The sequence below is a fragment of the Cebus imitator genome, unplaced genomic scaffold, assembly GCF_001604975.1.
Source record: "Cebus imitator isolate Cc_AM_T3 unplaced genomic scaffold, Cebus_imitator-1.0 Scaffold119, whole genome shotgun sequence".
In the NCBI taxonomy this organism is placed as follows: Eukaryota; Metazoa; Chordata; class Mammalia; order Primates; family Cebidae; genus Cebus; species Cebus imitator.
The window spans coordinates 3,873,872-3,890,718 of record NW_016107434.1 but is presented as its reverse complement, the minus strand read 5'-3'; the positions used below and the strand labels follow the sequence as shown (position 1 = coordinate 3,890,718).

General features: G+C 40.8%; 1 protein-coding gene across 7 annotated transcripts in view; it reads right to left on the bottom strand.

Moving 5' to 3' along the window:
* The window catches only part of RYR3 (ryanodine receptor 3), a 556,286-nt gene that overhangs the window by 339,866 nt on the left and 199,573 nt on the right, over positions 1 to 16,847 (bottom strand). For 5 of the 7 annotated variants that reach the window (XM_037742376.1, XM_037742379.1, XM_037742378.1 and 2 more), the window contains 2 exons: positions 951 to 962; positions 566 to 640 (listed from right to left, as the gene is read on the bottom strand). In XM_037742376.1, the coding sequence (XP_037598304.1) occupies positions 566 to 640; positions 951 to 962 (87 nt within the window). The remainder of the gene's footprint in view (positions 1 to 565; positions 641 to 950; positions 963 to 16,847) is intronic. The other 2 variants (XM_017539543.2, XM_037742381.1) reach the window with 1 other exon arrangement.

Below are 16,847 nucleotides of genomic sequence, written 5' to 3'. Positions count from 1 at the left end.
CCCTGATTAGCAATAGCCATGCAGCTTTCTGTGACTGCCTTGCCCTTGTCTTCCTCCTGTCTCTGGATTAGCATAACACCTCCAAGTTCTTCCAGGACTGAAGGCAGTGGGAATCATTCTATTTCTCTTAGCTAAGTAAAGGAGGAGAACTGTCACAAAATTTCTGTTTGATTGGTTTTTCTTCTATGCTGGTTATCCTTATATACTAAAGAGATCAGTTGCTCCATGAGCCATGTGATCATTTGTCAATTAAACAAATATTTATTGAGCATCTAGTAAAAGCGCTGTATTTGGTAGGTTTAGGTTTGGCAAAATAAGAGATACATGGCCTTCTTCTTCATGGAGTTGGAGGTGGGGTGTCTTACACTGTTCAAACACAAATACATCATTGCAATCACTGCAAATTGAGGTAGGTCATATGAAGGAAGTGCCAAGGTACACTGGGCTATAATTATATTCCAATTGTTCCTGATGTTACATTGTTGTTATTGCTGGCCTCTTGTACTCCCCTAGTTCAGTTTTTCCTTCTCCTTGAATGATGAAAGCGGACATAAGAGCTGCTTACCATTCCACTGAAAGAGTGCCTCAGGAGAATTGCATGGCCATATAACAGAGTCCTGTGGCCACCTCCTTGTGCTGCCTGTGGGAATGAGGAAGAATAAGGTCAGCACATGCCAATTGTGGCTTCTCTGGGAGCAAGCAGCACAATCATTCTGGGAGACAGACTACCATGGAAAGACCCACTGCAAAGCTCCTAAGGAATTCATTCCAGAAGCAAGTGGCCGGTCTATGGGCAAAAAGAGACGTGTGACCAACCACAGCCATGCAACAACCTTGGGAGAGGGTATGTGGGGCCAAATCTATTCCCAGAAAGAGCCTCTGCCCAGGATCAGCAGAAATCCAGAGCTGTTCTACCAGAGAAGCATGTACATGACATAGGTACTGCTTACCTTCCTTTGAAACTTCTCAGAAGCATTCAGAGTGGGAGAGAGAAACAAACGTGATGTAGCCATAGCCTAACGACACACAAAGGCAGCATGGCAGGCAGGCAGGCACATGGTCACAGTCTGTGCCATGCAGTCTTTTCCCATCAAGGCACTTATGCCTTCTGCCCACTCCCTTAAATGGGTCCTTTTTACACAGATCTCACCAACGAGAGATGGCTCTGAAATCCAGGACTTTAAAAGGGTAACCAGTTATGCAGAAATAGATCCTTCAGTTGAGAGACCATCTAGGTATCTTCTCTGCCTCACCAGGCAGCTGCACTTTGGCTATTTGCTCAGTGGCTGCCCAAACAGTGGGAGAGGGAGGCATGAGAGGGAGAGATGGCCCAACATAAAGCCACTGGCATCTGTTTCTTATTCTTTCCCTGAATCTGATTCACAGGTCACCGTGCTGAACTTAATAGTACATGATATGAGACAAAGCTATAATTTATTATAGTTAGAGGTGAGTAGGTAGCACAGAAAAAGGCAACCTATAGAAAATTCTAGGATTTTTATGACATCAACATTTCCAACCTGTCACCTAAGTATCTCCTCATCATGCTAAGCAGTGACAAAGTTTTTGATCACATACCCCTTTGGGGAAAATATTTGAACATAAACCCTGCCCTCCCCAAACATGCACAGAAAGAGAATCCAAAGCTTGAGATAAAAATTAATTATGAAGATAATTCTAGCATTTTTCTTATGCAGTCCATTTTATTCAGAGCTACAGACCAGCAGCCCAAGGGCTGGTTTGAGGCTCTGCCCCTCTCCCATGTCCACCTGCAACCACAGTAATGAGCAATGCAGAGGAAGGGGAATCAGGTAGTGTGGGGGATAAGGCCTGGAGTAATTTTATTTCAATTCTATTTGCATTAACAGAATCACTCTGTCAAAGAGATGGTTTTTCATGTCACATAATGAGCTTAAAGAAGAGAAAAGGGATAAACGTGCTATCATGTTCCAAAAAAGTCGGTAACTAAATATAAATGTGGCTGTGCTTTTTCCCACAGCTACAGAGATATTTAAGTGTTCTCCAGGTTTTAATACTGTGTGGAATTACAATGCTCTTCACAATATTTTCAGATTTCTTGAAATCATTTGCATTAACTTTAGCTTCTGTATTTACAAATGTGTCAACAGCTTACATTAAAATTAGACATACCAAATAATTTTCACATCTTGTCAATCTAACAAAAACTGGTCCTAGTCACTTGTATTATGACAAGTTAATTGATGGTTCCTGATGGCTCATATTGAGGATGTATCCTCCCCAAAAGTCCTACATCTCAAACTGATCTACTGACCAGCTTATACTTCCTACTGTTAATCATGGGGCACACCTTCCTCCAACTCTTCTTTGTCCCTACCAACTCTGTAATCATAGGAGAATTAAGAGTCACTGATTCCCAAAAGCAAGGGGGCTCATGTTTTGAGAACTGTTGCTTTCAGGGAACCATCAAGCCTCAAGCGCTAGAATGGCAGAAGTGGTTTTCCGACAGAGCTTTTGATTATCATCATGATGATTACTACCATTGGGCACACACTGCTGAGATTTAAAGAGCTTAAGTAACTTGCTCAAAGTCATAAAGGTTCCAAGTCCGCAGTCAGGATTTAACAAAGGTGAAAGCACTTAACTCTGTGCTATACCATCTTCTTTTCTGAAGTTTGATGGTGGGGGATAAGATTTGTGTATAAAAATCAAGTTACAAATGGAAACATCTATTAAAAGAAGTGAATGTGGAGAGTGTTGAAATAGACTAGGAGGATAACTAGGTATCATGCAATGACCTTATTGTAAAAGTAAACCACAACACTCTGGTAGGACTGTTGGCACACCTCCATAGTAAGAGAGAGGAGCACACGTAGGCAAAAGCCTGGAAGTGGAAAAACTACAGCACACATGGGGTCTCGCAGACCGTTCTCTGGTTCGGGCTGGGGTGGATGAACAAGAGTGACAGGACATGTCACAGGATGCAGGTGAGGGGTGGCCAGATTACGGAGGGCTCAGACTGGCTGGCTCAGTGGTGGACTTTGTTCCACAGCTAGCAAGATACTGGAGTAGATTTTTGAAAGGAGAGTGTCACACTCAAAGTTGTGCCTTAGAAATAAAACCCTGACTGCAAAATGGTGGAAGAAATGGAAGGGTCAAGTCACAGAGGTAGAAAAAAATTAGTTTCTCATTGTTTCCACAGCAACATTATGAGGGGTGAGTAGACCAGAAATCCTCTGCCGTCCTTCACTCCTTCCTTCTTCTCATACCCCTCAGTTAGTCCAAAGCATCTTTTGGTGCCATCTTTAAAGTATACTCTGTATCCCACTAATCAGCACCTTGCACCTGTCAATCTAGTCCATTCTACTGCCACCAAGTCTCATCAGGATTTTGCTAATGACCAACCTTCCAACTGTGCTCCCTGCTCTGCCCTTCCTCCTTTCACAGTCTGAGCTAACATGAAAGCCAGAGACATCCTTTAAAAACTGTCAATCACATGTTACTTGCTTGCTCAAAACCCCCCAGTGACTTCCTACCATACTTAGAATACAAGTACAAAGTCCTCACCATGGCCTCTAAGGCCCTGCATCAGGAGTTGGTAATTTTTTTCTGTAAAAGGCCAGATAGCAAATATTGTAGGCTTTGTGGGCCCAGTATGATACTGTCCTACTGTCCTCGGTTTTTTTTTTTTTGTTTTTTTTTTTTAAGACGGAGTCATCTCACTTGCCTAGGCTGGCGTGCAGTGGTGCTACTCCGTTCACTGCAACCTCCACCTCCCAGGTTCAAGCGATTCTTCTACCTCAGCCTCCTTCCTGAGTAGCTGGGATTACAGGTGTGCACCACCATGCCCAGCTAATTTTTGTAGTTTTGCTAGTGATGGGGTTTCCCCACGTTGGCCCGGCTGTTTCAAACTGCTCTCCTCAGGTGATCCACTCACCTTGGCCTCCCAAAGTGCTGGGATTACAGGAGTAAGCTACCATATGCCCAGCCTTATTTTAAGAATTTGTCCTTTAAAAAACTTTAAAAAAAAATTCTTGTAAAAATTTGAAAACCTCCCTTGCCTACACGTTTGTACATAAACAGGTCATAGTCTGGATTTGGCCTACTGGATGTCGTTTGCAAATCACTGCCCTGCACTACCTGGTTCCCTCATACCTTTCTAACTACACCTACCAGCTCCATGCTCTCCGTCACATCCTCTGCTCCAATCATACCGGTCTTCCTCTATTTTATAAGACAAGCATGCTCCCATCACAAAGCCTTCGCACATGTGTTTCCCTCTGCCTGAAATGCTCTTCCAATATTCCCAGGGTTCATTTCCACCCTTTCTTCAGTTCTGTGCTCAAACATCTTATGAGAGAAGTCTCTGGTCAGCCCTTTGAAAACAACAATCACCCTCACTCTGTCACATTTTTTGCTTTATTACCTCCTGTGGCATTCATCATTTAAAAAATCAATTTACTCCCTTCTCCACTAGAATACAAGCTCCATGAGTGTGTTGTGTCCTCTGCTGTGCCCACATCAGTGCCTGGCACACAGGAAGTATGCATTAAATATTTCCTAAACAAGTAATTAGGGAAGGTGGTGCTTTTGTTTTCATTTTACAGATGGAAAAAAAGAGGCATAGTGAATTTAAGGCACATTCCCATGATGAGCTTGTAATCAACATGTTTGGATTTGAACTTGGGTTTAACTACAGATTCTACTACTCTTTTCATTGTTTAATTCTGGAATAACATTCCAGGAAAGATGTGATATGCTGCATAGAAGATTGTGTGGGTCTGTTCACGAAGGAGATCCATACCTCAAGACTGGGAGGCTTTATGAGAATGGCAGTCCTGTCCCTACCACGAGTGACCTTGACTATTGTCATTGGCAGAAGGAAAATATTTGGTTCCATCTCACAGGATGGGGGTGGGTCAGGGAAATGCTGCTAAAAGGCCCTGATGCCATGTCCAGAGGAAAAATGTTCCACTAGCTCATTAACTCAATCATCTTGCCCATAATTTCAGAATTAATTTCTGTTACTGACATTTCTTCTAGTAGTTCCCAGAGGACACTGCTTCCCAATCAGATAAACCAGATACAGCAACTAAGGAGGAGAGGGGACTATGCTTCTAGCCAGCCACACACAAATGTTTCAAGATTGTCAAAGCCCCAATTCAACGTCCTTTAATATCTTGAACCCCAAGTTCCACTTTGGGAGTCCTAGGCCGTAAGAAATATTCCAAGGCCTCAGGAAGGCTCCTTGCTGTGCTTGTTTGGAAGGTCATATTCTAGGAGGTCTTGTAGGGGATGAAGTCATTTTCCAAACATGGATGTGTGTACTTTAATTTTCTCTTCCTTTCATACCTCACTTCAGTTCTACTCTTTTAGGCTATAGAAGAAAGAAAGTAGTTTTCTCGAAGGTCACAGAACAACGCTTCCTGAACAGGCTGGAGCCCTTTTACATTGCCTGGGAGGTTTGCATTTCTTTTGATACAAGTGACAACTAAATAGTGATGGTGCCTTATAGGTGGAAAACAATAATACCTAAATTAGAAATAAACAAAAGCAAGTAACCCATATATTCAGTTAGAAATCACAATGAAAGATTCTACTCACGGTTTCCACAAAATATTAAATTTTTAGGTATCTGCTTAGGTGAATGCAATCTTTAAAATCAAACTACAAAAACTTATTTTATAAAAAAAGATTTGATTTGACGAAATGGAAAGGTGTACTTTGTTACAGGATGAGAAGATTAATATTTGTAACTGCTTATTACCCTAAACGTAACATACAGATTTAATAAGGTTTTAATTATAATTCCAATAGGATATTTTGGAATTTAACAAACTGCTACAAAACTAATCTGGAAATACAAACAGTAAGGATTTTTTATTCTGAAGAAAACCACAGTTTAGTAAATGTTATGAAGCCAAGTTCATTAATTCACTCTGATACAGGTTCAAAGACAAAAAGTAGCACAATGTGGACAGTCCGTCAACAGGTCTGACTATGTGAAAGTGCAGCATACGACAAAGCAGATTTCCGTACAACGGGAGAAAGGCAGGGTTATTAAGCACATGTCTCTGTGAGATGTGGATGGCAAATCAGAAAAGCTTTCAGTAAGATCCACAGGAAACATAAAAAGATAAGTTACTGATGGATAACATAATTAAATATTTCATTTTAAAATTAAATTCTAAAACAACTAGCATGCAACAGAAGAGGCTACATTCTTTACAGACCTAATATCCATGCTTTGATGTATCAGATATACTCAAAGGAAATAAAACACAGATATGATTGTACCAAAATTATTGAAATTCAGAACAATGGAAACACCAACATTTAACAGACAACAAACAGACTTTGTAACACCATGACAAAAGGGTTATACTATTTCATTGAAATGTAGGGGAAAAAAACGAAGCCTCAAAGAAGTCAGCTAAGAATATGAATAAAGGGTGCATATTAGAAGAAAATTCAAACATATGGAAGAGATTCTATCTTTTCTAGTAATGAAAGGAATGACACTTAAAGCAACTTTGATGTAACATTTTACATCTACAAAATTTGCAAAAGTGGGAAAAAAATGCTGTCAGAATTGCAATCTAACTGAGGTAATTCCAGGCAAGGTGGTACTAAGTACGACTCTTTCGCAAAGCAATACGGAAATATATGAAAAGGGCCATAAAGAATTCCAGAACCTTTTCTGTTGTAATTCTACTTCTGGGAGCAATTCAAGACAAGCAAAGAAAAGTGTGCACCCAGCCGTGATAAGAGCAGTATAATGGGTGCCACAAAACAAAACAAAAAAACCTTGAAAGAACCTAAATATCCCAAAGAAAAATATTATCAATTATGAGTCTTCTTCAGGATGTTCTATGTCTTAACAATTAAAGAAAGCAATTAGAGAGGCTATGTGGAAACACAGAACAACATTTATGATGTGAGAAAAGCAGAATACAAAATGCCTTCAGTGATTATATACAGGCAAGAATGATAGGAAACCTGTGAAAACGAAATAGCCATTTGGCTGGTTGCAGAACCACTGAATTTTTCCTTTTCTAAATTTTAACACTATTATTGTATCATCATTTTGGGTAAAAGCATAACATGTATATGGCAGGGGCAACAACATGGTGCACGTGTTTAATGAAATCGAGCATTATACAAGTATTTTGTCTATTCCTAATATCTTGAGTTGCTCGTGGGTGCAACTACTTTGCCAGGGTCCTCAGGAAACAACTTTACCTGCCTGAAAAGCAGATGGGGACACATATCTAGCATCACTGCTTTTAAGGCACTGACTCCAGAGTCTTGCTCTACCTTTGGTATTACATGGAAATGCTGGAGAGACAGCCTTTATTGAAGATACCTGAGCCCCTCCTCATAGCTCTCTCAGGCTCAGCTTCAGACTCCACAGGAAACATCTCCTGCTGCAGGGATTCATTGCAGTTTGAGTCCCAAACCCACTGGCTCCTCTGACTGCCCCTTGTGGACTCTACTTTAGATCCCATTCTTATTTCTAGGGACTTAGTTCATCCCCTATTTCTCAAGGCTGCCTCACTCAGCTGAGATTCTAGGTCTGCTACAGGTTAGGGAATCACTCCCTCTGGTCAAACTCCAAAGATCCTTCTCAAGCAAACTGCTTTTCCAGGAGAGGTGGACAGAGAAGGCTGGACAGTACCTCTCCAGCTCAAATCACACCGAAAGAACTGATGAGGCATTTTCCAAACAGGCCTTGAATTGTAAACATCTGGTAACAGGGACAATGTTTTCCTCTTTAATGACATTAATAGTTAATAAAGGACTTTGTGGTAGTACACCGAGAATTACAAAGTATAGCCCACGGGTGGGAGGGGCACAGATGAGTATGACTTATGATGAGGAGTCAGAGCCAGGGAATGAGACAGTAGGAGCTCACTAAGTGCACGTAGCCACCCTAACTTCCTGAGATCAGTGTGAAACCCCAGACAGCCCAGTGTGGGACACTTCACTTGTTTCTTCACCACCTTTTTGGATCAGATACTTCACTCCTCAACTGGCTAATTGCCAAATCCTCCTTCTGAGCTGAATAGAGATTCTACCTACTGCCTGTGGCTCTCGATCTTGGAGTATAAAACACTGTACAGTGTGAGGTATCATTCTTTTGCACCTTAATTTTCAATTCAAATTGGGGTGATAAATATGAATTGAAAGCCAATAGTCACAGGTGCCTGAGCCACCAAGTTCAGGAAACTTTGGGAAGATGTTTTCCCTTAAGAAATCTTTCAAGTGGGCCTGGACTAACTGAGCCAAGGCGGCGCAGGTCCTTTACAGAAACCCTCTCAAAAGGGGGACACACCCCTAGCATCTTTCATGGGCATCTTGGGATATCAGTGAAAACTGTGCCTGTGACATCGAATCTTAATGAAGTTGAGAAAACAGAAGGAAGGTGCAGCATCGGATAGCACTACTTCCCCCACATTCAGTGATCATGGCAGTCTTACTTGGTCAGCCAGCAGTTGCCTTACTAAAAAGACAGGACCAAACGTCAAAGGCTACAATGCACACTTGGACAGCCCTTACCCCGGAAAAGAAAGTTGACTGCATCTGGTGGCAGAAGGACCTACAGCAGTCACTCCATCTGCTACTGTGCTCTTGTAGAGTGACCTTGACTCCAGGGAGCCCCACCTTCAACACCCACAATACTGCCTTCTCCCCATCTCCTCATATCACAGGACAAAAGAGTGCACTTTGCCACTAAGCAAGGACAACAGAGGCAAAATCAAACAATCCATCCCCCTCCGCCCAACACTGAATGTCAAATTTACCATTCCCATGGTTTATAATTTACTGAATCCAGCCAACTTTCTCTTGGAAGTGCCTAGAATTATTTTTCCTGGATGAGAAGGCTGTGCAATCTCCTTTTTGTTCATGTCATTAGTTTCACAGCCACATGGAAGGATTTCAGAACAAAAGGACAAAGGGCCAGAGCCTAATTTGAGAAGCTGTAAATTCCCAGCCACAGGCATCATTTGCAGCAACAACTTGTAAACCAATAAAGCAGTCTCTTCCAGGAAAATGCCTACTTGCATTCTGCTTTGCACAAGTTTGGCACATAGAATAGGTATAATCTGAGAGATGGCTCAGATGGGTTGGAGACTGCAAAGGAGGTGCTGTGGTGACCTGGAGTTGATTCTTTCCTGTGAGCAATTAAAGCTGTGGGAAGAGTCCCTGGATGGTACAGCCTTAAACTCCAAATGTACAACCAAAGACAACTGAGGAAACTCCTGTCTTCTAAGACTTTAAAAATAAGGGCCTTTGCCCTATGAGAATCGATGTAGACTTCTGCAATCATTTTCCTGCCCTTTTATCCCAGTCCACAATGGTTGGGGAACAAATTAAATGATTGAATTTTCCACTAGTCCCAATACTTTTCAAACACTGCTTCTCAAACAGACGGATGAGCATTTTCCATTGAGGGGGAAAAGGTGGTCACTGGGATGCCTCCAAATTGGGCAGGGTCCTCCTGGTTACATCTGTGCTTTTCTTTGAACGCAGATGCCATGGAGTGAACAGAGAGCCAAAATGGCAGCCGTAACACATGTTTCTTATTATGGTGTCTTTTAAAACAACGAATCCCCAGATATTTGTCAAAGTATTAATGACATTTAGATTGATGACAAGTATGCTTTGGAAAGAGGTGAGGCAATTATTTTTTTTCTCTCAATTATTCCCCCTACCTTCTCCTACGGCGAATAGATTAAGAATCTGCTGTTGCCAAGTTCATTCTTTACATAAAAGGAGACAAATTTGTCAGCCAAATTTGTTTTCCAGTCACTGCTCTGGTTTCTATTTGAACTATCCATACTCCTCCTCCTCCTTTCAGGCTTCAGATAAAATGGTGAACCAGCGGCCACAAATAGTCAAGACTAAGAGCTCTGCTCAATTATTCCCATTCACCAAATGTAGCATAATGAATATTTCCAACAAGGAATCTAACATTCAAATGGTCCAATTACCTTGACATGAAAATTTGAGCACTGTTTCTAATCTACTATTTCTCTACAAAAAACTCACTGTTATCCTGGGGATTTATAGATAACAAAAAGGGAGTAAGTTTTTTATCATAAAACCCTGCTGACTACTACTGTGTGTGACACCTTCACCCACACAAGCTATAAAGCAGAGGTCAACTGGATTCTATTTTGTTATCTGATCCTCCTCCCCATTTCCTGCACTCCTTCAACTTACATGGGTTTTTTTTTCCCCTCGGATATCTTGTACCAACCAACTTCTATTTTTTTTTTTAATCTATCTGTTGTGCTCGTCTCAACTATGATTTTGCTAGATGGAGAATGATTCATCCTACTCTTTCTATATCCACGTAATGAGCATGGGGCCAAGTGCATATTTCCAAGCAAAACAAACAGCCAACTTGCTTTTTTCCTGAAGTATATGAAGTGGCCTTGGGTGGAGAGACTGAATCTCCAGGATCCTGTGTATGTGGGCCTGGGCATAGACAGGACAGATGCTCCTAATACTTTGTACCTGCCCATGGACCAGGTGCTGTTCTGAGGGCAATGACATCATTCTTCTGAACCTCTCATGATTTCATTCTAGAAAAGTGGATCTCAATCCCAGCTATAGACCAGAATAACTAGAGATTTAAAGATGAATACAAAAGAAAAAAAACATAAAAGCTGCGTCATCTTCATAGGATTCTGATTTGGTGGGCCCACAGTGAGGTCTGAACTCCCTGTTAATTCAGATGCAGTCAGGCTTCACGGTCACCCCTCTGGGACTTAGCCACACAGGACCCTTCATGCAAGTAATCAGTATGACCCACGCAGTCGGCAAGCACTTCTCTGTTCTTAGAATCACCATTTTGGATCAGCGATTGACTTTCCTTTTAATATTTCTCTGAAACCCCAAAGAAGCAAAGAACAAACATGATTGCTTGTCCTTACTAGCTTTAGGGCTAATTTTTGACTCTCTTTCCTTCTCTCTCAGCTCTGCTTCTACATATATGACAGAAAGACACAAATCCCTACTACAAAATCTATGTGTGGTGAAGACTTTAGATAAGCTTCTTAGAAGAAGCATTTCAGGTCCACCATGATCAACCCCAGATCCACCTGCTTTCACCACATCGAAGGTCAACTAGACACTTGCTGAACTGCCTCCCAAGCATTCTAGATCTCCCTCCCTGCCTGTGTGGACTCTGCAGGGCCTGGGAAGAGATGCAGTTAATTAATGGCAAGGAACAAAGCAGGCTGGGGAAAAGGGGCATGCACTGTTTCTTCCCTTACTACTCGGTCACCTCCCTCTGGAATTAGCCACCTCTGATCTTATATTCTCACTCTGGTTTCTGTCCTTTGCAGACCCCCAGCCCTTAAGGGTACACCTCAGCATTCATTCTGCATTCTTACTATAGCATTCTATGTTTCTCTCTGTATCTGCAGGGCTAGTGCGTCTCAGAGTTGTTTTGAGTTGTCTAACGCTTGGACAGCGCTATTCGCATGGCTGCTTTCCAAAGCCCACCTTTCAGAGGCTGGCTTATGTCCAAGCATTGCTTTCATCCACTAGCTCTTCTGTCAACTGGAAGAATAAAAGTTAAATAAAAAAGCTTTTCTGATCTATGAATGGAAGCTGGGACCCGGATAGAGCGAGCACCATCTGATCTATTTTCTCCCATTGTGTGGGGAGCAAATTTATCACCCTGACAATAGGAGGATAACCTATGGGGTTGACAGTAAAACCTGACTTCCCTTGAGCTGCAAGACACTGTGGCAGGCTTTGCAGCAAAGAAAGAAGGCATATTAGAAGTAGCACCTGCAGAGCTCCCTGAGAGGAGGAGGAGTGGCCAGCTCAAAAACACCAAGTATGGTTCACAATTCAAAAATTAAAAAAAAAAAAACCTCCACGATATTAATAAGATTAGTATCAGTTATGTTGATGTTTACCTCCTCCAATGAAGGAAAAAAATTAGTTCAATCAATTTGCAGCAAGTTTGGTGGTTACCATTAATGTAATGTAACGACTTGGTACTGAAAAGAATTTGCTGCTGATCTCTGCTCTTTCCACTGAGAGAGATCACTACTGACTAGGAATGATCTTCAGAAACCTGCGGAAGAAAATATGTTATCTAAGAGAAAGAGTTTGTGATGGCCCACAGCAAGGGGAAGTGCCAGAGAAACAGATTTAACTGACTGACTTGAGCCAAGGCAGGCTATATAAATCACTGGAAACCATATCATTGTCCAGTCATCAATATGTATCCACAGCTATTTATGCATCTTGAGGAATCAAAGAAGATATAGAAACTCTAGAAAACTGTGCCTTGAAACCAGGAGATGGAAAGAACATAGTAGGTGTTCTATAAGTGCTGTGTTAATGAATGGACAAAGGGCAGCATAGTACTATAGCTATGGGCCACAGGAACTACGTTACCTCAAAGAGAGGGGATAAAAAAGCTCTTATGGAGGTCAGAAGTAACGCCACATACTTACAAACACCTGATCTTTGAGAAAGCTGACAAAAACAAGCAATGGGGAAAGGACTCCCTAGTCAATAAATTGGCGCTGGGATAACTTGCTAGTCATATACCGAAAATTGGAACTGGATCCCCCTTCCTGATACCATACATGAAAATCAACACAAGATGGATTAAAGACTCCAATGTAAAACCTAAAACTATAAAAACTCTGGAAGACAACCTGGGAAATACCTTTTCGGACAGGGGAACTAGCAAAGATTTCATAAAACATATGCTAAAAGCAATTGGGACAAAAGTAAAAATTGATAAGTGGGATGTAATAAAACTTAAGAGCTTCTGCACAGCAAAAGAAACTATCCATGGAGTAAACAGACAACGTACAGAATAGGAAAAAATTTTGCAAGCTATGCATCTGACGCAGGTCTAATATCCAGCATCTATAAGGAACTTAAACATATTTACAAGAAAAAAACAATTTCATTAAAAAGTGGGCAAAGGACAGGAACACTTTTCAAGACATATATGCAACCAACAAACCTATGAAAAAAATTCTCAACATCACTGATCATTAGAGAAGTGCAAATAAAAACCACGATGATAGACCGCCTCACACCAGCCAGAACAGATATTATTATTATGACTATATTATAAAAATCAAAAAATATATGCTGGTGAGGTTGTGGAGAAAAGGGAATGCTTTAAACTGTAGGTGGGAGTGTAAATTAGTTCAACCATTGCGGAAAGCAGCGTGATGATTCCTCAAAGAGCTAAAAACAGAAATGCCATTTAACCCAGCAATCCCATTACTGGGCATATACTCAAAGGAATATAAATTGTTCTACCATAAAGATACATGCATGCATATGCTTATTGCAGTATTATCCACAATGGCAAACACATGGAATCAACCTAAATGCCCATCCATGGTAGACTGGATAAAGAACATGTGGTACATATGCACCATGGAATGTGACACAGCCGTAAAAAAAGAATGAGAAGGTATCCTTTGCAGAACATAGATGGAGCTGGAAGCCATCCTTCTCAGCAAACTAATGCAGGAACAGAAAACCAAATACCACATGTTATCACTTATAAGCAGGAGCCAAATGAGAACACATGGATACAAAAAGGGGAACAACAGACACTGGGGCCTACTTGAGGATTGAGGGTAGGAGGAGGGAGACGATCAGAGAAAAATAACTATTGGGCACTAGGCTTAGTACCTAGGTGATGAAATAATCTGTACAACAAATGGCTGTGATACAAGTTTACCTATATCACACGCCTGCATATGTATTCCTGAGCCTAAAGGTTATTTCAAAAAGTTCTCATATTTAGGTAAGGCAGGAAGCAAAAGGGAGGTTAGAATTATATTGGAGTAACCATGGTGAACTTTAAATTCATGTTCCTCATAAAAATAATAAAGTCTCACTCTATTATTAAATAATGCTGTCATCAAGGTAATTTAACCTCTCTTCTAGTATCATACTAATATCTCCTCCAATCTCAGGCCAACTGGGCTTGGCCTGAGATGGGTCATAGTGGGGGTAATAAATATATATCCCTAAAGCCAGAGTGTGATCTATAATATTCTCTATGAAACAGAACCAGGGATATTAAAGAGTTGACAATTTCATGTCCTGAAGTAGAAAATTTAAGATGAGGTTTGACCACCTTGTTGCTGCAAGAAAGCAGAGGTGTGGTCCAAGATAGCAGCCATGATGTGGCAAAGGTTCACATACATTCCCTCAGACCAAGCAAGGAGGATCACAGTGTCCAAGAAAAAATGACAACTGGATCTTGGAACATGTTGGGTATTTTAAAAGAGATGTGAATCTAAGACGATGCTAAAACAGGAATTGGTGACACATTGTGTGAAATGGTCATTGTTATGTACATTTACATTACATTACAGTGAATTTACAATGTAGTGTTACAGCAGTGATTCTTAGTTCAAATTACAATAGTTCTATGTTGAGATTATTTTGCAATCATTGGGTTATAAAGACATAACTAAAAAGGTTATTTAAAAAGTAGAAGAGGCCAGGTACAGTGGCTCATGCCTATAATCCCAGCACTTTGGGAGGCCAAGGTGGGCCAACCATGAGGTCAGTTTGAGACCAGCCTGGCCAACATGGTGAAACCCCATCTCTACTAAAAATACAAAAATTAGCCAGACGTGGTGGTGTGTACCTGTAATCCCAGCTACTTGGGAGGCTGAGGCAGGAGACTCGTTTGAAACCTAGAGGCGGAGGCTGCAGTAAACCGAGATTGTGCCATTGCACACTAGCCTGGGCAATACAGTAAGACTCTGTCTCAGAAAAAAATTAAAAAATCAATGAATCAATAAATGGTAGAAGAACTCTGGGTAATGTGTTTGCCTCTTGCCACCAATTCTGTTAACATGGTAACCCAGGTTGTTCTTTATTTGTTCCTTATTTTTTTTAAGCCAATTTGAAAAATTGCAGAAGCTCCATCTGGGAAAAAATGCTGTGCAAGGTCTCATGGGTTACAAACTGGATGGTCTGAGCCAGCAGGACCTAGCTACAGGGAGGTTTGGAAACATTACGGATAGCATATTGTCTGACTTAGCATCCCCCTTTCTCCGAAGCCCATTGAGATTAAGAAAAAATTCAATTTGGCCTGAGACTGTTTTCCTAGATCAAGTGAGTGCATTTTAAGTAGATCTTATAGTCCAGTCCAGGTGCAGTGGCTCATGCCTATAATCACAGCACTTTGGGAGGCCAAGGCAGATGGATCACTTGAGATCAGGAGTTCGAGACCAGCCTGCCCGACACAGTGGAATGCTCACCTCTACTGAAAATACAAAAATTAGCCAGGTGTGGTGGTGTGTGCCTGTAATCCCAGCTACTCGGGAGGCTGAGGCAGGAGAATCGCTTGAGCCCAGGAGGCAGAGGTTACAGTGAGCAGAGGTTGTGCCACTGCACTCCAGTCTGGGCAACAGAGTAAGACTCTATCTCGGGGGAAAAAAGTAGATCTTATAGATATGAGTCTTTTGGTTTAGATGAATATACACGTATGTTAAAACAGGATCCTTTTGGGGTGGGTATGTCTCTATTTCATGCTAGAACCTGAGGATAAATTAAAGTAGACTTTATTTAATAAACATGGGGGGAATTGGAATATAGAAACCTCTTGATTATTTTGGCATGTTTTTTAAGATATAGCAACTATGACATTACTCTTCAGAAAAAAAGACTAAAGCAACTGATTTTTAAAAATAGTTTAACATAAAAAATCAAAATAATAAAGGCTTCTTTTCTGTTAGAATTTTATCTTAGTAACAAAGTACGATGTGGAAAAAAGAAATGAAGTACAAAAGATAGACACCCTAGAAATTCCTTTTATACATGGGTAATGTTTGGAAAGGTAAGTATAAATGTGAGGAAGTGCGAAGTGATATCTATTATGCACACATACACACATACACACAATACTAAGGTTTGTTAATAGCATTAAAATGAAGTTAATGTATTCAGAAAACAGTGCACATTAATGAATTTTTATAGACAGAAATGGGGAAAGAGACTGGCAAACTGAAGAATGTTTTATATTCCTGAAAGCAAAATACCTAAGGTAAGACAAGAAACCAGTTTGAATTGGATCTGTTCGGACCAGGAGTTCAGCCCAGTGAACTTACCATTCCTGGTTGCCCTGGGAACAGCTCATTTTAATAAAATCTCATAAGAAATTGCAAATGCAATAAATATTGTTAGCTGAAGCCTAGGTAGCTCCACTTGGGGAAGACACAGTAAGAAGTTCAGAAGGGATTTGTGCCATAGGAAAGACGGAAGTTATAAGAAGAGGAATTGGAATTCTATATGTAACAGGTTGAGACTGTATTAATGAGACAGTTTGAGAAAGCTGCAGACAGACCTATGGTTTCTTCCAGTGACTTTCAGTGAAATCTGCACAGCTAATAAAGCATGGATTTGTGTATCCCTATTGCTTCACCTGCCTTGCACTGTCAAAGTGGTTGCCTGGGAACAGCACTTGCTCATTTTCCTGGTGACCTGGGTCAACTGCCTGAGGTCAGAGAATTAGTTGTGGCTTCTAGGTTTAGACAGCATCATTGAAAAGATGAGGTTTTACAAAATCAGCTCCATAGCTCTATTTCACTGACTAACAATGCTTCAGTAATTACAACTCTGTTATTTGTACCCATTGAAAACAAATTCTGGAGAGTTTCACTGATTTGGTCTTTATAAATTAGATAAATGTATTAAACTATCACAAGTATTCTGAAACTAGGTACATTATGCATCTTTTTAAAAATAACTGGAGGTTTTTGTGCCCTAGCAGTAATCCTGAAAATTCCTAAAACCAAGTCACAACTTTAGAAATTAAACTATGAAGCTATAAAGTAAAAAAAAAA